The sequence below is a fragment of the Podarcis cretensis genome (genome assembly GCF_951804945.1).
Source record: "Podarcis cretensis genome assembly, chromosome: 3".
NCBI classification, from domain to species: Eukaryota; Metazoa; Chordata; class Lepidosauria; order Squamata; family Lacertidae; genus Podarcis; species Podarcis cretensis.
Window position 1 is genome coordinate 90371903 of NC_137172.1, and position 22877 is coordinate 90394779.

The 22877-nt window shown below is 42.0% G+C and overlaps 1 protein-coding gene across 4 annotated transcripts in view; it reads left to right on the forward strand.

Moving 5' to 3' along the window:
- EYS (eyes shut homolog) overlaps window positions 1-22877 on the forward strand; it is a 490906-nt gene that overhangs the window by 103061 nt on the left and 364968 nt on the right. For all 4 annotated transcript variants that reach the window (XM_079970286.1, XM_079970287.1, XM_079970288.1 and 1 more), the window contains 3 exons: window positions 6416-6512; window positions 6842-6949; window positions 7819-7964. In XM_079970286.1, coding sequence (XP_079826412.1) covers window positions 6416-6512; window positions 6842-6949; window positions 7819-7964 — 351 coding nt within the window. The remainder of the gene's footprint in view (window positions 1-6415; window positions 6513-6841; window positions 6950-7818; window positions 7965-22877) is intronic.

Genomic DNA, 22877 nt, shown 5'->3' on the forward strand with positions numbered 1-22877 from the left:
ATGAAGGCAATTGAATGCAAACCAGAAGGGAATGCTGCTACTGCTGTGAAAGCATCTCGAGACAAAAAATGGCCCTGCCTGGAAGCCAAAGCAGCTTCAGTCACATCTTTGAAATTCTAGACTTGCTGCAAGTGGCAAAAAGAAAAGGTGTAAAGAGAAGAGCAGAACAAAGTAGGGCATGCCAAGGCACTATTGTTTGATGCTTTTCTTCAAAAAATACCATGAGCACAAGGAAATGAAAGGAAGGAGCCTATGAGCATGTGTAGGTAGCATTAGCCATGCTAAGGGTTACCAGGTCAGATGGCATGAATTCCAGGGAGCCTCATTTGAATGCTATGAGATGTTTGGAAAGCAGCCTTCCCCCAATGTGGCAACCTCTGTGGTTGGACTACAATTCCCATCATCCCTGATCATTGGGCATGCTGGATAGGGGTGATGGGAATTGTAGTCCAACAACATATGGTCCTGTGTAGGGCAGAACTGATGTAAAATAGATGTGATAATAGCCTTCCATACAACAGGAAAGGGGCCCTCGTAATTTGAAAATGGCAGCTATCCTTTGCTGCTGGTCATCACGGTAATACATTACTTCCAGTATCCAAGGTAGTATGCCCTTGAACACCAGTTGATGGGAAGCACAAGCAGGAGAGTCTAGTGGGAGAGATCTCTTGTGGGCTTCCCACACACATCTCGCTGACTAACAAGATGCTGTGCCTTGGGTCCTTTTGCAATTGATTAATACTGCATTACTGTAAAAGGAAGGTATCAAGATTGATTTGCAGTGCTCCTGGTGGGGAATATCCCGTTTTAACATCAGGAATAAAACTCTAGGTACTTCAAGAGGTATTTGGGGCTTTTCTCTGAGAAATGCAGTATGTGATAACGTGAGTGGTATTTTGTCTTCTGCCAATGCTTTGCAAGCAGTAACCTGCTATTTATTGTTTGCTATTGATTAGGTAAATATTTACATGAAGCGGTTCACAAGGTTGGTGTAAATTCAGTAGGCAGTTCCTGTTTACTCAACAGAAAAGGCTGCAAGGTCAAACCATCAGAAACGCCAGATTGAAAATATCCCAGAGTTTCCTCTGAGCAATATGCGACTTTGCTGGGAAATGTGAAAAAGCCACCTTGTGTAAATAAATAAAAAAAGAAGTGTTGTTCTCCAGGGCTGTATCAGATCATTTCCATGCACTATTGATTTATAATTTGTATCCCTAGCTAGACTGATTTGCATGACCACCAGCAGCAAGCAGTTGCATTTAAATGTGCCTATTATTCTAGTACACATGCTACTAAATATCATTACCATAGCAATACATTAGCACTAAATGTATATTTGTTAGGCGCCCAATTAATATGCCAATTTACAAAACAGCTTGCTGAAAAATAAAAATCATTCTGTTTTATAACTTAAATGAGTGAACTTTCTTTCTAGCCCAATACATGAACGAGCATTTACATCATGATGCTTTTTGAAGATTTACTTTGTGCAAATACTTTGAAAGCTGCAAATTGATTGCAGTTGATGATGTTAATTTGTAATAATGTTGCTAACATTTTTAAAATGTGTTAAACGGCTTTAAGTAGCAGATAGAGACTTTTTTGAAAAGAGAGAGAAAATGCCCAGTCAGTTCTCATTTCTTTTTGCTAGATCACATTAAATTAACCTGAAACTTGGCTCTAGCTGGCTGGCCTCTTCCTAATTTCTGTATTCACCCAAGCGATCAGTAGTATTTTCCTTTAGGAATCTAAGGTTGCTTCCAGATTACCTGTTTATGAAGCGTTCATCTTGATTTGTTTGCTCAAAGTTTACAGAGAATGTTGATGACTGTTGAACATTCATTCTGATATGTTTTGAGGAGGTTATATGATGTTGCATCAAGCAGTTGTTACTATACATTTGCCAGTGCATTTTCCTGTCACTTCCCTTATTGCAAAAAGTCCGATTTTGGAAGGAAGTGGGGTTTGTTGCCCAGGAGTGCCAAATCAACTTTAGTTGTATAATCTAAACTTGCCAGTAGGACAGTGAATCCCACCTGGAAATAGTGATAGTCTGGAAGTGCCGTAAGGGTCTTTTTTGATGTTATGTTGAACCCATACAGGTAATTCTATGATTCTGTGAACTAGGCCACAGTCAGTGGCATTGGTCATCTCACAGTTTATTTACTTGAACCCAGCATGGTGATCTTCCAGAACATGGGTCAAATCCATCCCTGGCACTCTCTATGGACCCCTCTCCTTAGACCTCCTTAGAAATAACGGAGGATGGCACAGGAGTTGAATGCATGTGAGCTGTGAAGGAGCAAGCAAGCATGCTCCAAGCAAGCTGCCGGCTAGCTCTGCAGAGGCTCCTTTTATTAGCAGAAATCAACAATTGGAAACAGTAGTGAAACCACCCTGAACTTAACGTATTTCCAGCAAGGCGCATTTCCAGCATTAGTGAATACACGTGTCAGACAGGTATTTCCCCCAAATGTTCCCTGATACTCGAAAGTCTGTATCATTCGATATGTTCCAGCCAAGTGGAACATTAAGCAAAGCTTTCTGCGAGGGAGGCAAAGGTCAGAGAGTGGGCATGGCAGCTAGACACGCTGTGGCGTGTCTTATGCCGAGGTGGGGGTGTGCCCCCACGCTGCATCCGCATCCCCACAGACCACACCCTGTTTCACCTCAGTGGCTCATTGCTGTCATTCCACTCCTTCCACAGTTGGCCCAGCCACCATGGTCACTTGCCCCTGACCACTTTTCCCAGAGCAAATCCAGCCCTTGCCAGGAGGGCAAGCACTCCCCAAACTTGTTCTATTTCATCCAGAAATCTGAGGAGGGACAATTGCTGTCTTTTCCAGCACTGAGAACTGGATGCTGTGGATTAAAGGAAACACTCTTAGAGAACAGTTCCTTGTAAGTGTCCTCAGGGTAGCTTGGTGTGACCCAGTCTCTCTATGGTACAATGATACTGGAAAGTGGGGCTGCATTCCCTTAAGCCTTTTCATGTTTGTTTTCTTCTTTTTCTTTCTAAAAAACCCTCATTGAAGTAAATAGGAAAATAACATACCATTGAGATCTGCATCCTGATTTCTGATGCCTGTGTTCAAGTCTTCATTCTGTGGGGCCCAGAGATGGAGCAGTAAATGTAACAAGTGCCTTTGTCTAAAGAGGAATGTGTGCCATGGGTTGCTGATAAAATAGCAAGAAGTAAATCTGCCATATTTTCCAAAGTTGCGGAGAAGGAAATCTATTAGATAATATATATTGCTTTTCTCTGTGTGTGTTTGTATCAGAGATTGCATGCCTCCATGATAAGAATGGCATTACTTAGTTTTATATTGTTCAGAAATAGATTTTAGAAGGCCCACTTTAGATGAAAAGAACCTGAAGGAATGTCATTTCATGCTGAAGTACTGACTTAGTACTGGAGATTATCTCCCTATGTTTGCTACTTAGTAACAATAAAGCACACTACCCTGAACTTTGAATGCTCTTTTGTCAATATGTTTTAGCTTCTCTGGCCCAGTCTCAGCTCTTTTTTTAGTTAGACCAGCATCTTCCAAGATAAATTATTAGATCTCCAGCAGCTTTTTATGCTGCTGGAACTGATTCAGATAACTCTGAAAATGGCAGAGTAGCAGCAAGAATGTGATTGCATGGAATGGGTATCACAGGACTTCACTAGTTGTTAGAGCAGGGATGGGGAACCTCTGACCCTCCAGATGTTGTTGCACCCGACTACAGCGATGGTAGCTGTAGTTCAACAACATCTGGAGGCCACAAGTTTCTCCTGCCTGGTCTAGAGCTGTCTTAATGAATGAGGGATCCAACATTGATGTCAAGTTTAATTAAGTGCTGGACTGATTATTTGGCATTTTATCAAACCACTAGTGTGGCAAAAGAAATTGCAGGATCTTCTTTTAAAAATGCAAGAGCCACTGCATAAATGCAATTAATATCACAGCAAAAGGGCTCCGTGTTGTATTATTGATGAATCACATGGTCAGGTGACAGAACTCGATATCCTCAGTACATATTGTAAAAGCCATGCTTTACATTTCCTTTAAATAATCAAAGTGAGATCTAAAGAAACTCTTTTAGCTTGCTCCCAAATAAGTCTGAATGACTGATTACAGCATAGCTAGGTCCCATGTTTCCCCCCCATTAATGTCAATAATAATAATAATAATAATAATAATAATAATAATAATAATAAATAATTTATTATTTATACCCCACCCATGTGGCCGGGCTTCCCCAGACACTCTGGGTGTCTTCCAACAAAATATTAAAATAGCATACTGCATCAAACATTAAAAGCTTCCCTAAACAGGGCTGCCTTCAGATGTCTTCTAAAAGTCTGGTAGTTGTTGTTCTCTTTGACATCTGGTGGGAGGATGTTCCACAGGGCAGGTGCCACTACCGAGAAGGCCCTCTGCCTGGTTCCCTGTAACATGGCTTCTCGCAGTGAGGGAACTGCCAGAAGGCCCTCTGCGCTGGACCTCAGTGTCCTGGTAGGACGATGGGGGTGGAGACACTCCTTCAGATATACTGGTCCGAGGCCGTTTAGGGCTTTAAAGGTCTAGAAAGAAGAACCTTGTGGTTCCTTCTCATCCCAGTTTCCTGGGGCTAGCGAAACTGGCAGTGGAAGCATTTCCCCAACCCAAGCCATGATTACGGTACTCTTTGCAGATGTTGCTGGAGTGACATAGGATCCAGGAATTGAAAACAGATCCCCCACTTCTCCAGTAATGTGTAGTAGTAGAAAAGAGAATATGTGATGTGATTTGCACATAGCAGCACTTAAACAGAGCCGAAGTTGTAAGAAAAACATTCCTCTAGAGTGGATGCAGCAAAGCCCAACAGTGTATATAGGCTGAAGCCCTTCCCCAAGTTGCAACAAAGGAGAGAGCTTTCTGGGTGGTTGTGGAATACCCTCTCTAAAGTGGTGTGTGGTTCAAACGTTCCATTTCCCCATACATTGTAATTTATTTGGTGCCTTAGCCTAGTGTATGTTTTATCTGTTGTCTTATATTACTGCTAGCTGTTGGCATCCATCTGTCTCAAGAGACGATGGGGTGTGCCTCCGGGAGTGAAGTCAAACTGCTGTGTTAGCAGCACCAAAGTGTCCTCAGCAAGGTGCAAGCCTGGGCTGTGTGTATGGGGACTTGGGCTGCCCAGCCAACAAGACCTCCCTCTTGGCCTTGCAATATGTTTGGCACCAGCTTGGCTGCAGGAGTTGCTGGAAGTATGGCATATAAAGTGCCATCCTACCGTCTTGGGGACTTCACTTCAGATTTGTGTCAGGTTTGCTCCCTGTGTAGGCTTTGCTCCTTAGCCTTATGTTCTCCTGAAGATATCCTGCAAAGCAGTGGAGGTTTAAGATCAGACTTTTCCTTCTTCTAGATGGACTACCTTCCCAGGTTGACAAGCCCCATTTCCCCCTCACTTCCCACTACAGCACATGCAGAAACCAGCATCTTGACTGTTGGATCCAATATTGGTCTTGTCTGCTCAATCCGCCAGAGACTGTCTTCACATGCAAGGGAAGTCCTTAACTCACTGAGGGTTTGAGACCCATCATCTATCCTCACCTGGTATAGCTGGTCAGTCAAGGCTTTTTACTGGGGTGTGGCTGCTGCCACATGCTGACAGCTTCTAGGAACCACAGGTGAGAGCTAAGTGCAGTGTGGGGACCAAAGGTTGACAAGCTACCCCAGAAGGAGCACAACATGTCCCCCCACCAGAGGTGCTACTCCTCCCCTAACACCCCACACACCCAATTATTGCTTATATTATGGTTTTATTGTGTATCTTAATATTTCATGATATGTATTTATTATATATACTTCTACTCTGGAATTATATTGTATGAGGGGTGGTATACCAATGTTCTGAATATATAAATGTTTTGAATAGGTAAATATAAAGCCCGAGCCTTCTGAAGATGAATGTGTCATCTATTAAAAGCTTATGGCATCCATTTCAAGCCACTGTCCCTTGTGATGTTTAAGAGGAAATGGGTTATGGAGCGGAGGAAGAGAAATTTTGTTTGGTCACTACTGAAATGATATATTAAAACTTGTCATGCAGTGGATTTGCCTTGCGTTTTGAGATAGTATAGCATCCCTCTTTTTGATGAAGCATTTCCAAGCTTTTAAACCAGGCTCAATTCCCCAGTAGAGTTAACCAGATGCTTATTTCTTGCATTCAGTCCTATTTGTGCCTCTGTGCTCAAGCATTATTAGATGTGCCGGTATTCTTTGAGGGGAAGCATTGCCCATTAGGTTTGAAGGATAAAAAATGCTTCGAGTGTTTTCAAGTTCCATTTGGAAGGCATTCACCTGGGCCTTTGTTATCACTGAACCTGACATTCAAACTGACTAGCCGAAATCACTGATCCATACCTGTTTCATCTATCTTTCAGGATTTGAAGGTGCTTACTGTGAAATTGACAACAATGAATGCATCTCCAGCCCGTGTAAGAATCAAGGTCACTGTGTGGATGGGGTTAACAGTTACAGGTGAGGAAAAACAGCCCAAGGGAATGACGTTGCTAGATTTGACTTGGGAACGCTTTCAGACAGAGACAATGGATTGTAGCTCGTGTGATTTTAGGTGATTTGTGGATAATGTTGTTGCCGCTGAATTATCCAGTGCATGACTGTGATCATTATAATCAAGCGCTCTGCCACAAGACCTTCCCAACTTGTCTATTTTCTAAAATGGTGTGCCAACCAAGGAAATATGAACAAATATTATGCTTCCCCCCCCACACACCCATTTCATTCTCTTTCTTTATTTGGATGTTAAAGATTCTTTGTAGCTCACTAGATGTCATTCTTCTCTCCAGGTGCTTCTGCAGAGATGGCTTTTCTGGGACATTGTGTGAAGTGGAGATTAATGAGTGTGCCTCAAATCCCTGTGCAAACAGTGGAACATGCATAGATCTTATAAACAGGTTTGTGAGTGAATCAAGTTTTTTTAAAAATAGAATAAAAATTGTCCTGTTTTCAATTGACTGTTGATGTAGAACTGCATGAACAAAAATAGGTAGGAAGCTAGATTCACCTTTCACTACATACTTAAAGTCTGGCTTTATAAAGGGATTGTAGTAAGAGGTGTACAATCTCTGGTGCTAGGCAGCCCTTAAATTTCCAAAGCGCTCTGCTAGTAAGAATGGAAGGAGAATCAGGAATTGGGCAGGTCCAATCCAATAGAGCTTTTCCCACATTGGAATTTCTGAGCCGCTTATGAATGATGCAAATTTATATTGAAAAGTATGTATATCATATGTATAATATGCATAAGAGTCAAGCTCTCTGTGTTACTTATAAGATTATGCTACATACAGAATATAATTTAAATAAGTATTACTACAAAATACAAAATTAATACCAAAGTTGTAGACATCTTTTTATTTTGTTACTTTATGATATCTAGAATCTATATTCCTATAATATGCATACAATATTATACACATAATGGTGCATATACGGTAATACTAGTAAGAGCTGTTACAATCAGACCAGGACAGAAAAGAACAGATACTTCATGCATTCCTTTTCAGGACCATACTCTCTCTGCCTAGCAATGTGTTATCTAAACATTATAGCTCCTATGAATATTGGGAGTGGAGTGAGTGCTTTTAGAAATGAATTCTGTGGTGGTGGGGGGGAATAAAAAATGTGGAGGGGGATATCATTGTGATTATTTTGATGTGGATGTGGTACGCATGACACTTAGATATAATGGGCAGCTTGATCTATTATAAAAGTGATATTGTTCATTGCTCTCCACTGAAGTTATTCCTCATCCGTATCATAATAGGTTCCTTTGCCACTGCCCAACTGGTTACTATGGCTCGCTCTGTGAGCTGGATGTGGATGAATGTGAAATTATTCCTTGCTTGCATGGAGGAAGCTGCTTCAACAAGCCTGGCGGCTATCAATGTTTCTGTGCTCCTGGTTTCACAGGTATAGTGCATTTGGGGAATGCTGTGGAAGCAAAGCAAAACCACACTGTAACATCTTGAGAATTGTATTGGCGTAAACAAGGTTTGCCACTACATCAAGGATGAGCAAAAGAGGTCACAAGCATATTGGAATACAAATCAATGTTTACCCTAGTGATTGTTGGATCTGCATCTTGTTAAGTACCTCTGGACCTTATTTACGTCATTTCTGATTTATTGGTTCTTTACCAATCCAGATATTTAGCTGAATTACATTAAAAGAGAGGTTACACAGAGCAGAGCAAAAATCAATATTGTGTGAATTCAGCCAAGAAAAAATAATTATTAGTATAGCTACTGAATAAGTTTTGCAAATACATATATCACAGACTCCTTTTCAGTTGTGTCAGTTTTTATCACAGTCACAGTTCAGATACCTAGTGAATCAACATAAATCCTGGCATATGTAAAATAAATCTAGCATTTCAAAACAACAACATTCCTTTACATTGGAATTGCTAATTACTGAACATTTGACTTCCTTAAAATGGACTATTGAAAATTTTGATCGGGTAGTGATCTTTAAATTTACACCCAGAATTAATGAATTATTTACTGAGATTCATAAATGCATCATAGTAATAACTTAAGTGTTCATATATAATGGATCGTATATAATCAATGGTTTAGAAATAATTACTACAAATGCATATAAAATAGTGCAGTTAATATACAATGAAAATAGTACAAGCATAGCATCATCGCAAAGAGACCAAGGTCATTCCCCTGCTTAAATGTTGCCTTTACCATTAACTCACCATGAGGCCTTCAACAAGCTACTTAGATCTTCCACCTCTTGTCTCAGTCCCAAGGGGTTCTTCCCATGTTGACCAGAGCTTTACAAACACTGTGCCTGGGCTTGACTCCAGTGAAGCTCTGACTTCAGACTCAAGTCTCTTCTCACAGGTCTGAAGTCATAATGAACGTGCTTGGAGAGAGAGCAGACCAAGGGCTGCTCACTCTCAGGAGCAAAGGGGAAGTTGTCCTTTCTATACCCAGCCAGTGCAGACTATGTGCTGGTCTTCATCAGTGCCCTCTTCACTTTAATGTTCTCAGTGTTACCTGCATTGCATTGAGGCTGGCAAACAGCACAGGGGGAATTGTGAGGAAACTGGTTCTGAGGTAGTACATATATTTTGCATTCTAAAGGTTCAATATTTGACATTTCCAGGTAGGCCTTGGAAATATTTCCTACCTGAAACCCCTGAGAGCTGCTGCTGGACTGTGTAGACAGTGCTGAGCTAAATGGGCCAATGGTTTGGCTCAATACTGTGTAATGCAGCATCCTATGTTCCCTTGTGTGGAGAATTGTTGTTGTTGTTGTTGTTGTCAAGGGGAATGGAACCGGAGAGCCAAAATAGGTTAGGCAAGGCTGGTTGGGACTAGAGAAAGCAGACTGGGCCAGGTTCAGAATTTGACCACGTGGCTTCAGGTCAGGATCTAGGCCTTAGTTTTCATGCTTCCACCAGGACATAGTATTGAGGGAGTGTTCTAACTCTTTCAAATGAAAATAAACATTTCTGTTACAAGTAACAGAATTTACCATGCTGTACATCCATTGATTCACACACAGCCCACTCGCCATTGTGCAGCCTTAATCAGCACAAAGGCAATTATTATCATTATCATTACCCTATCCATCTGACAGGGTTGCTCCAGCCACTCTGGGTGGCTTCCAACATATATAAAAATATAAAAAGATGCAACACATTAAAAAATGTCCCTATATCAGATGTCAAGGAGCTAAGTAATTATACAACATTTAGATGTCATCTAAAGGTTGTATAGTTACTTAGCTCCTTGACATCTGATGGGAGGGCATTCCACAGTGCGGGTGCCACTATCAAGAAGGCCCTCTGTCTGGTTCCCTGTAACTTACTTTTTGTCATGAGGGAACTGCCAGAAGGTCCTCAGTGCTTGATCTCAGTTTCTTGGATAAATGACAGGGGGTGGAGATGCTGCTTCAGGTATCGTACCTCCTATTGGGTTTGGTATATGGCAGTTAGTATATAAGTTAAAGAATGTGGTATTCAGCTTAGTGGGTCTATTCAGATCTGTTCTAATTGCATGTGTACTAACTATTAATCATAAGACAGAGGCATATGTGATTTCTTTGTGTTTGAATTCATTTTTGGGTCTGTTAACCATATTGTTTTGATAAGGTTTCTAGCCAGTTCCCTTTTTGATTGCCACTGTAAGTATTCGTTCCTAAACAGCAGTTGATGTTGTTATTGAGTTCTAGATTTTATTGCTTGTAACAAATTATGTAAAGCTTGTTATACCCAGAATGCAAAATGTTCTCATTTGCCTGCCTGAAAAAAAAGAAAAGAAAAACTATTTGAAGTAAGTTATAAGCTATCAGCCTGCGAGCAGAGGTGAGTTCACAATTCCCATCATGCAGCAGGCTGACGTTTGGCGTTGGATACAATTTATCGACCGCTTGAAAATTTGAGAAACATGTATTTTTAGAAATGTACTATATAGCTATGATGATACATGACTACTTTCTGTGTTTTATTGGCTTTATGTCACCTAATTCATAGGAAACGAAAACATATTGTTTGCGAGAGTGCCAACCTTCTCCGTTTTGGATAATGAAAAAGACAATTTAAAAAGTCAATATGTCAGCAGTTTAAAGGCACTGAATTTATGGGGATATAACCAGGCAATATATTTAGCTGATTAAAAAGCAAATACATTTCCAACTGCCTTGTCCCATATACAGTGTGTGTGTGTGTGTGTGTGTGTGAAGTGTTACATGTTGCCATAAAACCATAAACAATTCAGGACAGTTGTTTCTACCCTTGCTTTGCATGCCTGTTGACTAGCATGTCTCATTCAATGTGCAAAGCCCTGAATCTTCCTCCTCTAGGGGCAGGAGCATTGGGGGCAGGGCTGATGGGGGTGGGCCTGCTCCCCTCTACGCACACTCATTCCTCATTTCCTGAAGGAGTCTCTGGATACGTTCCTTGTGGCCAGTTCTTTTGCTGCATAGAGTCATGGGGAAAAGACAGCACACCCTCTTTGAATTCTGTGGTTTTTACATATGAAGACATAATAACAATCATCTGTTCCTTAAAGGTAAAGGTAAAGGTACCCCTGCCCGTACGGGCCAGTCTTGACAGACTCTGGGGTTGTGCGCCCATCTCACTTAAGAGGCCAGGGGCCAGCGCTGTCCGCAGACACTTCCAGGTCACGTGGCCAGCGTGACATCGCTGCTCTGGCCAGAGCCAGAGCCAGAGCCGCACACGGAAACGCCGTTTACCTTCCCGCTGGTAAGCGGTCCCTATTTATCTACTTGCACCCGGAGGTGCTTTCGAACTGCTAGGTTGGCAGGCGCTGGGACCAAGCAGCGGGAGCGCACCCCGCCGCAGGGATTCGAACCGCCGACCTTTCGATCGGCAAGCCCTAGGCGCTGAGGCTTTAACCCACAGCGCCACCTGTGTCCCTCTGTTCCTTAGCAGGTCTTAAAATAAGGTAAATACAACCTCAGATGAACAGCAACACATGATATATTACACTGTGTCATGAATAGAAATAAAGCCAAAATGGAAAAGCCATGTGTGAAAAACTAAGTACACCCTATGATCCGATAGCTTGTAGAACCACCTTTAGCAGCATGAAGCAATTGTTTCCTGTAGGACTTTATCCATCTCTCACGTCGTTGTAGATGAATTTGGGCCCACTCTTTTTTGTAACGTTGCTTCAGTTCATTGAAATTTGCTGGCATTTGTTTATGCACAGCTCTCTTGCATAACCCAATGTTGCATGACCCAATTTTAGTCAAGCTTCAGCTGTTGGGCAGATGACCACACATTTGACTGTAGAATACTTTGGTATACAGAGGAGTTTGTGGGTGAATCAATGACCACCAGGTTCCCAGGTCCTGTGGCTGCAAAACAAGCCCAAATCATCACCCTTCCACCACTGTACTTGACAGCTGGTATGAGGTGCTTGTGCTGATATGCTGTTTGGTTTTTGCTAAACATGGCTGTGAATTATGGCCAAACATTTCCACTTTGGTCTCATCTGTCCAAAGGACACTGTTCCAGAAGTCTTGTGCCAATTCCATGTAGTCCATCAACTTCATCTGCCATTCTTCCTGGGTGGGTAAATCTTGTGTCTTCCAATACTTTGCGATGAGTATTCTTGCTGCTGTTGCATACATAAAAAATGTTCTATCCTTCTTTGGCACCAATTGGCCGACCATGCCCAGGAGAAAGGCCTCTGGTTTCTTCAGGAAGGTATATTTAAATACCTTTTTCATTTCGTTATAAATCATCTCCCAGAATATCTTAATCCTTGGGCATGTCCACAAAAGGTGAAAGAATGTACCTTCAGTCTCATTACATTTCCAACATTTATTGTCGGGCAGATGGTAAATTTTTGCAAGCTTGACTGGTGTCATGTACCACCTATAAATCATTTTCATTAAGTTTTCTCTTAAGGCATTACATGCCGTAAATTTCATACCTGTGGTCCATAACTGTTCCCAGTCAGCCATCATTATGTTATGTCCAACATCTTGTGCCCATTTAATCATAGCTGATTTCACCATTTCATCCTGAGTGTTTCATTTCAGCAACAAGTTATACATTCTTGACAAATGCTTAGTTTTTGGATCTAACAATTCTGTTTCCAATTTTGATTTTTCCACCTGGAAGCCAGCTTTTTTGTCCAAATTGTATGCCTCCATTATTTGGTAATAATGGAGCCAATCTCGCACTTTATTTTTCAATTTTTCAAAGCTCTGCAATTTTATTCTGTCACCATCTTGTTCCAAAATTTCCCAATATTTCGCCTCCATATTGAGTTTTTCGCCTCCATATTGAGTTTTTTCTGTGCCTTCGCTTCCATTGGTGACAACCATCTTGGGGTTTTCTTTTCTAACAAATCCTTATATCTTATCCAAACATTAAACAATGCTTTTCTAACAATATGATTTTTAAACGCTTTATGTTTAAAAATCATACCACAAATATGCATACCACAAATATGCATGCCAACCAAATACATTATTAAACCCTTCTAAATCCAAGACGTCAGTGTTTTCAAGAAGCAGCCATTCTCTCAGCCAGCAAAAAGCAGCTGATTCATAATACAGTTTAAGGTCTGGCAGGGCAAATACACCTCTTTTTTTAGCATCAGTTAATATCTTAAATTTTATTCGAGGCTTCTTGCCCTGCCAAACAAATCTGGAAATATCTTTCTGCCACTTCTTGAAACAATCCATCTTATCCAAAATTTGCAATGTTTGAAACAAAAACAACATCCTTGGCAGCACATTCATTTTTATCACAGCAATTTGGCCTAACTATGATAACTTCAAATTTCTCCATATTTCTAAATCCTTTTTCAGTCCAACATTTTTCATAATTATCCTTAAATAAATTCACATTTTTGGCAGTCATATTAATCCCTTCATTTACCTAATTTTAAGATCTGCTAAGGAACAAGTGATTACTATTATGTCCTGATATGTAAAACCACAGAATTCAAATAGGGTGCATTTTATTTTTGTCATGACTGTACATTGCTAAAGTTGATGGTGCAAAAGTTGCAATTAGTAAAGTTGCACCTTGTTAGTAAAGATGACAACTAGACTGCCTTTCTTTAAATGTTACTATCTGTAAAAGCTTTAAAGCAAGAAAAGTGCATATCTATGCCCTTTCAGAAAGGAAAGGGCATATTGTTTACTATCCATACCCATAATTAAGACAGTCACCTATGATTGTTTAGTCAAGTGTGCTTTGGTTACCTGCCAAGACTAATCAAATACGTTGAAAGTGATTAAGACTCTAACCTAAATCCACAAACCCACATAAAGTTTTGTGATGGAGATTAATCCTACAGTGCATAGTCACAGTGGGGAGTCATTCTTGATGTGAAAAAGTTTCTTCCTGGTGCACGTAGGTATCCAAAGTATAATCCTTATCTGCATTTTTCCATATTTCTGGAGCTCAAAAGAGACACAGTGTCTTTAAGTGTGCATTGCAGAGCTTATTTCCCTTATCAGCTCATCATAATGATTTCACAGTGGTTATATGCTAATGGTTTTCTCCAGCTTATTGTGGGCTGTTATATTCCAGGACAGGAAAACTATTTGACAAAGGTGGGAAGTGACAACAAGAATGAGAAGAAGTTTCAGAGAAAAGTCAGATTTAGAGTAATGAGTCAAAGGTGGAAGTACAATTTAGACAAAGTCATTTCCTTCATTGCTGGATATCAGGGCACTTGTGGGTCTAGCTCTTTTAAATGAGGATGTGTTCCATGAAAGACCACTTAACAGTCTCAGTAACCAAGCTCAGTAACCAACCAAGAACATAGCATTAGAAGAGCTTTACTGGGGCTGAACAACATCTGTCTAACAGTCCAGCCTACCTCTAGGGTTGGCCAACCAGATGCATCTGGGTCACCTTCAAGTAGGACAGGGATGGGGAACCTGTAGCCTTCCAGCTGCTGATGAACTACAGCTCCCACCATTCCAAACTATGAGCCATGCTAGCTGGGGCTGATGGGAGTTGAAGTACAACAGGATGACAGGCTTCCCATAGCAGAAGTAGAACAGAAAGGCAACAGGACTCCCCTGTTCTTTGTCCCCAGCACCTAGTATACTATTCTAGAGCACAAACTGGACATAAAGACTGTGCTCTTGCAATGCGGTTCTGCATATGCAAGTGGATTCCTTATTGTCGGCCACAGAGAAGACAATACTGTTGCATTCTAATGCTATTATTCCGTCTATTGTGCCTATACTGTATCCATGTGGCTCAGGATGGTTTTCAGGGAGTATAACAAAATACGACTGAAAAGCAAAAGTCATGCCAGGAACAGGGGATAAACTGTTTTTAAGTGGTGTTTTAGTATAAGCAAAATGTTAATGATATACCCAAAGACTGTTTTGTTAATTGAAGTTGCTGTTTCTTAGGGTTATATCTCAGCTTGTTTTTTGTCTTTCTCAAGGAAAGTTACTTTTTCTTACTGGCTCGTTATCAGTCTATATACTAATTGATATAAATTCATATTCAGTGTGGTAAGGTAGAATAAGTTGCTCTTGTGCTGTCTGGCAAATACAGGGGGATGAATGTCATGTTAATAATATGCTGTTCTATTTCATTCAAAAACATAGGACCAAATTTATTCAGAAACTGATACACACAAGATTTTATTATGTATTTGTACTGCACTGGATTTGTTCATTATTGATGCAGTTTTAACGCTCAGGGAAGTGAACACAGGAACTTGGCGGAATTGCTTCTGAGCCTACACTGGACATCAAGAATTGGGCTGCTGTAATGCAATCAGGCAAAGGAGGCCACACACCTGATCACCAGTATTGTAATATCATGTTTCACAGGACACTGAGGACTTCTGACAACCTAGGAATAATGTAAACCTTAAGAGAGCATGCATTGTTTCTTTGGAATGCTGCTGTTTTAGGAGGATATTATCAAGAATAGATGAACAGTTTTAGCAGGGCATGTATTGCTGAAGTGACGTTGGGTACCTATTGACCACTTTGCCAGTTGGCCTATGAAATGTTCTGCTACTGTCCAAAGAAATAGACCCTGAGGTCTGTTCCAGGAAAGTGTTATTGCAGAATGATGAAATTCCTTTTAGATATTAATCATACCTGCAGTGTAATATCTTTCATTCCATAGATCACAGTAATTTCTATTCCCTGTCATGGATCAAACCTGATTCTATTTTGTCTTTGTCACTGAACAAGAGATTGAATTGCAGTCTTTATTTTCCCATTTCTTCTGTCCATAAACCACCCTCTTGGCTTATTACTCCATCATGATCTCTGAATTTTTAGAAACCTTGCATGACTGTCTCCAGAATTTGACTCGACTGTCGCAGGAGCTGTCTCTAAATCAACTCGCTGGAAGGTGTTAAACTGCAGTGGCACCACAAATAATGCCTTGGTGTGCTTTGATGTGCTTCTAGTAACGGCACTAAATTTGCCTTCATTTGCCACTTGTGGGGCCCTGAAGCCTCCAAACTAGCTCAAAAGAAGGCTTTTCAGTTGCATTTATCTGAATCCTGACATATATCTGTTTTCATACGTTGACAAAATGGAGATGGGGTTGCTGAAATTCACTTCAGCAAATCAATGTCAACCATATTTTGGACATTTAGTATAACCTATATAAATCTCTTTATTTAAAATGGGTCACTATTCTGTAACTTACGTTCTTAAAATACAGTAATTATTGCCATTCAGCCTTGAACACATCCAGTCTGGGTAATGCTATTTCCAAATGAAATTTATTTGCCATTTCTAGTTTTCCCCTGTGCATGTTCCTCCTAGACTACTCACTCACCCTCATGTCACTGTGCTAATCATTCACGACATCTTCTGCTTTAGGCCCACCTGCTTTCCTTTCAGTCAGCTGGAGCTAAATCTCTTCCCCAACCCGATTTAGCACACAAAAGATGACAACGAGGCTTTTATTATGGCAGTTGCATCTCACTCCTGGCTGTATGTGAGGGTTCCGGTTACGCTATGGAAAGCACGCAGACATAAGACTAGTCATTGTGAAAAGGATAACACCGTCAAATCTCAGTGCCTGATATCTGTAAGCAGAAATGTGCTGCTCTTCTGAATTTCTAATTGTGAGGCTTGCTTCTTGGGGCTTGACAAGGTTATTTTTGACACTCTGGTGATTCACCATTTCCAGCAGACTGAGTAACCACCACTAGAAGTGTGGGCCTGGTTATACATTGTGACTAACAAGAAAGGCATGAATTCATGTAACACCAAATTAGACATGAAATACTGTAATGCTGACAACCTGTAACCTTTACAAAGTGCCAGCTGTCATGCCGTTTAGAGCATGGCTTGTTCAGAAGGAACATCTCGCCCCTCTTGTCAAATTTTATCCTCTTTCCCCCACCCCTCTTAATATTAAAGAGGGTGGGCATAACTAGCTCACAGTGTCTCTCATTATATGTGGCAATTTCACTGAGGGAAGGAATGTATGCTACAGTGCTGATACCAATGTGTGGTTATTGCTTTTAACACTTGATTGGAAGCCGCCCAGAGTGGCTGGGGAAACTCAGCCAGATGGGTGGGGTATAAATAATAAATTATTATTGTTATCATTCTAATGTGGGTTTGCAGTTTGCTGCAATCCATCCATAATGGCATGCCTAATCAGTGCCCTAGCGGGAAATGTGGACCCGCCCAAACACCCATCATGCAAGGCAACTGCATCGCTCTTATTACAACAAATGAGCCCTTGTTTCCCTTTATTGCACTAAGCTCAGTGACAAAATGTTCTGTTGACAAATTCTTCTGGCGTTTCTGAAGTTTGGTCTCCTGCTATCAGTGGGCTCTTGTCAGGAGTGCGTGCAGGAGCCAGGCCCTGTGACCAGTAGGGCTTCACAGGACTGGGGCTTTCCTAAGTTTGTTCTTTAGGCGTGGCCGCACAGGTGAGGCCAATTGGTAACTCACAGCACCTGGTGGCAAGAGCCGGGAAGGGATGTAAGGTCAGCATTTCCCTTTGGCTCTTTGCCACCACAACACGTTTCCTGCCTTGCTGCATTTGGCTTCTTGACTCCTTGCTTCCTGATCCTCGGACCCTTGGCTTCTTGACTTCCTGGTTTTCTGACCCTCGGACCCTTGGCTTCCTGACTCCTGGCTTCCAGACTCTCATTCCTGCTCCCACCCCACCATGTTGCTCCCGGTTCTGACGTCCTCCGCCAGGACTTTGACCTCCTGTAAACCAGACCGTGACAGCTATATATATAGTAACCAAGTTTGGACACTCCTGATACCATATTCTTATGTTAGCTTCATTGTCACATCCTGCCATCTGCAATAATCTCTTTACTTGCAAAATGCCTGTCATAATGGCAGTGGGAGAAAGGCCCGCGATATGCCACGTAAAGCACATTGCAGTAATCCAGTCTAGATACTGAAGTGGTGCCCCATAGCTATTTTAAGGAAATGACCTTGGAAGTAGGACTGGAACCACTGGAACACAATGCCCCCAACCTCCACCTCCTTGAAGATGCTCCAGAAGGATACCATGGTCAAGAGTACTAAAAGCCACTGAGAAAGCAAGGAGGATAAGCAGGGCCACACACTCCTTCTCTTTCTCCTGATAAATATAATCCACTAGGGTGACTAAGGCAGTTTTAGTGCTGTGGCCAGACCTGAAGGCAAACTGGAATGGAACCATTTAATGAGTTTCTTCTAAGCATGCCTGAAGCTGGACAGCCACCAGCTTCTCGAGCTCCATGTCCCACTAGGCTACCCTGTCCCACCCCCTGGTCACCCAGACATAGGTATAACATTCAAATATACACATAAAAATCATTGCTTATTGAATAGACCCAAATGGCATGATGGCACTGCGACCCAAACCCTAGCCAGCAAAATGAAAGGCTTAAGAGAGAATTTGCAGCCCTGACACTCATGCAAGGTGAGGAGGAAGGGAGGAGCAGGAAAATTTCTGACCCAGCCTAGGTCTAGTGCAGCGCCGGTTCTGGTCTCATCAAGTGGTAGCAATGGAGTCAGCTGAGGACTTCTTGCCGACTGCCTTGAAGGGATCACACCTGCAGGTGAAATAATGTTCTGTACTAGACTCCACAGGTGGATGCTGGGCTGGGTGGAGGAATGACTACAGCCTAGCATGAAGGGGAGTTGGCTAGCAGCCTCAGTTTTCAGATTTCGAGAGGAAATTGATTGTGCCAATTGAATTTATCATATATCCATTGTGGATTGTCTAGGGATGCAACAGGCACATTCAGTAGTTGGAGCAGGAAGATGTCATCTTACTTCCACCCTGATATGCAGGAAGAAGTTAGAGGAGAGTATTGCCTAAACCACTAGGTGGACAAGTTCAGTAGCTCTCGTTAGTTGATTATAACAGTTTCTTTAAAAAATGGTTCAGCTGCTTTCTTTAGCATAGCAGTGCCTCTAAACCTCCAGAACTTCCATGTGAAAGTTGCTAAAAGAGAATCTTCCCATAGTTCTTCTGTAACATCCTATTACAAAATAGGTAAACAACACTAAGACGTATTTTTATTTTGCTGCAAAATGAGCATATTCTAGCGAATAAGTAAATTGGATGTAATTTAGTATAATGATCAGTTTTCTGAAGATCATTTCCCTGATTGCTGTGTTAATCATGTCCCTTTTCATAATCTTAGTAAATTGGGGTGGCGAGATTTTGGTGAAAACACCTAGGCATCTCTCACATAAAATGTATGTATTCCTACGGGGGGGGGGGCTCCTATAGCAAGAACAATGTATATTGATGATGTATAGGGGGGGAGACACACTCAGCATGGTATAGCCATTACTGTCATTGTCATTGTCATCATTTATTAGAAAAGAAAAGTTTTTTAAAGTGATTTGACAAGATAAAAACAGAACGAACAAAAACATTTTTAAGCCAGTTTTTTTTTTTAAATGAACATTTCAAAATACACAAAATGCTCACCCTGTGGCATTTCCAATTAGGAAATGTCTAAAAAGGGTAAAGGGACCCCTGACAGTTTAGTCCAGTTGCAGACGACTCTGGGGTTGCGGCACTCATCTCGCTTTATAGGCCGAGGGAGCCAGTGTTTGTCCGCAGTTTTTCCAGGTCATGTGGCCAGCATGACTAAGGCGCTTCTGGTGCAACGGAACACTGAAACCAGAGCAGTGCACAGAAACGCCATTTACCTTCCCGCTGGAGTGGTACCTATTTATCTACTTTTTGTCTGCCACCCCCTTAAAGATGAGCGCCACAGTAGGAGGCAACTTGATTACTAAAGCCTGAGTAGACTAAAAGGTCTTAGCCTGGCACTTAAAGATTGACAATGGCACCAAGAACATCTCCCTTGAGAGAGCACTTCACAGACAAGGAGCAACCACTGAAGATACCCGTTCTAGTGTGGTCAACCTCTACACCTCCCACGGGTGGGGCACATTATATGATTCAGGTGGATTTGTTGAACACTGTTGTTGTTTTCCTGTTTTTGTTACTTAGCAAGTATGAGAGCACATCTACATGCTGCTGCATCAGCAAAGGAGCACGCAGAACACGTGTGGCAGCAACAAATATTAGGAAAGCAAATGTTGAGGCAGGAGAAGAACAAAGGTGAAGGCAGGTTTCCTGCTAATGACTGAAAGCAGTCATTTTATGTGATTGCCAAAGGAATGTTGTGCTTTCATTTATATAAGAGTTTGGATTTGATAACCCGCTTTATCAAAGCGGCTAACATTCTCCTTTCCCTTCCTCTCCCACAACAAACACTCTGTGAGATGAGTGGGGCTGAGAGACTTCAGAGAAGTGTGACTAGCCCAAGGTCACCCAGCAGCTGCATGTGGAGGAGCGGAGACGCGAACCCGGTTCACCAGATTACAAGTCTACTGCTCTTAACCACTACACCACACTGGCTCTCCATATAACAGACCTGCAATGGAACTCCCCCTCTTCCTCTCCTGCCACCTCCTGGCCCCCTGTGCAAATAGCCTCGAAATTTATTCCAACAGGGTTAGGAAACCCTCCGGGGCAGATTTTGGGGCACGCATAGGCTAAGGGGAAGGGGAAGTCCAATCAAATAGGTGGAAATCTGCTTGTGCAATGTTGGATACACTCCTGTGTCTTTTAGTGTGTGGCTTTAACTAAAAAGATTTTTAAAAATTGGCAAACCTACTTAATGTTGCCCAGTTTTGCAATGGGCCTTTTCAACCAAAAGTGACTTTGAAATAAATACACCCCGCCCCCCAAAAAAGTGCATAAAAGGCATATACTAGTGAATATAGTATTTTTAAAGCATGTAGTATGGTTTTTTAGCTGTGGTAAAATGTACTGCCAAGTAAATGTGCTTAGAGATGTGCTGTGCTTTTTAAATAATAATAATGCATGATTCCCCCCAACATATGGCTTATGCATATGATATCTAATAAATTAGATAAAGTTGATGAAAAACAAGCAATGAACATGCCGTATAATTGCTATAGTATAAATTGTAAGGTCAAGTTCTGGCTCCCTCAGATTAAGTAAAGGTAAAGGGACCCCTGACCATTAGGTCCAGTCGTGGCCGACTCTGGGGTTGCGGCACTCATCTCACTTTATTGGCCAAGGGAGCTGGCGTACAGCTTCCGGGTCATGTGGCCAGCATGACTAAGCCACTTCTGGCGAACCAGAGCAGCGCACGGAAATGCCGTTTACCTTCCCACCAGAGCAGTACCTATTTATCTACTTGCACTTTGACATGCTTTCGAACTGCTAGGTTGGCAGGAGCAGGGACCGAGCAACAGGAGCTCACCCCGTCGCGGGGATTCGAACTGCCGACCTTCTGATCGGCAAGTCCTTGGCTCTGTGGTTTAACCCACAGCGCCACCCGCATCCCCTCTCAGATTAAGTAAGTGACATCAAATCTAAAACTCACTGGCTGAAACTCTTAAAGAGCCAAGTGTTTAATTCATTAGCCAATTAGTAAAGGCCAGGGAAAAGTCAAGTATTTGTACATCAAATATGTGTATTCTGCACCATAGGCAACCAACAGACATCTCAAACAACTAATCAGGAGTGTACCTTTCAGCTCCCCCTGCTGAAGTGGAGTGATTACATTTTGTGCCAAATTAGGCCTCTGATGTGTCTTCAGATGACACTAAGTATGCTTATGAACTTGTATGCCGAAGTAGTTACCAGCGCATAGGGATCCCAAATCTCTTGCTCAGTCCATTGCTTCTGCTCTGGATATTAAAGAAAAGACTACCTTTAATGCTAAAGCAGATTGCAGCAGCTGAGCATGAAGTTATATCAGTAAATTCTCATGAAAACGTAATGCACATTGTTCTGGATGCACAGCTATTAGGAGACAAGGAACAAAATGAGCATTGATTGGATGCCACCACGAAAGTCCTCTGTTTATCATCCATATACTTCCCACTGCTTAGGAAATTATTCTGAAAATGTCAATCTGTGTAGTCAAGGTTACCACCTAAAGGCTAAAGCATAATGCTATGCATGTGCAGGAAATAAGAGGAGGCTAATTGTTTCCAAGGACCTCTAAACACAACAGAGCACATAAGTCGGTTAGGCCTATTCTGTCTCTGGGAGATTGTCAGCACTCCGTGGTTAAGTGATTATATGCTAATGGTCAAGCAACTGACCCTTAAAAGCAGATCAAAGAAGAAATGAGCAAGCCCATTCACTATCATTTCATGACAACAACTTACATTAAAAACAAAACAAACCATGTTGCATTTTTTGTGGGAGGTTATCCTTGAATCTGGGGCAGGGACGTGGGTGGCGCTGTGGGTTAAACCACAGAGCCTAGGACTTGCCAATCAGAAGGTCGGCGGTTCGAATCCCTGCGATGGGGTGAGCTCCCATTGCTCGGTCCCTGCTCCTGCCAACCTAGCAGTTCAAAAGCACGTCAAAGTGCAAGTAGATCAATAGGTACTGCTCCGGCGGGAAGGTAAACGGCGTTTCCGTGCACTGCTCTGGTTCACCAGAAGCGGCTTAGTCATGCTGGCCACATGATCCGGAAGCTGTCTGCGGACAAACGCCGGCTCCCTTGGCCTATAGAGTGAGATGAGCGCCGCAACCCCAGAGTCGGTCACGACTGGACCTAATGGTCAGGGGTCCCTTTACCTTTTTATCCTTGACTCTGAGAGCTGTGTGCAAATGTAGCATGTTCAATATGTTGCTCTGCTTGTTACTGTATAGTTTTCAAAAGAAAAAAACCCACATGCAGACGAGCAATTCTATCAGTATTGTTAATTTCTTGGTCTTCTTCGCTTAGTGAGCCCAACAATGTTGCCTGAGGCTTACTAGATGCATTTAAGACATATGCCTGGTTCAGCAAACGGCATTGCCATGTGTTCTGGCACTCGTCGCAGTGTCCCGTTGCACCAGAAGCA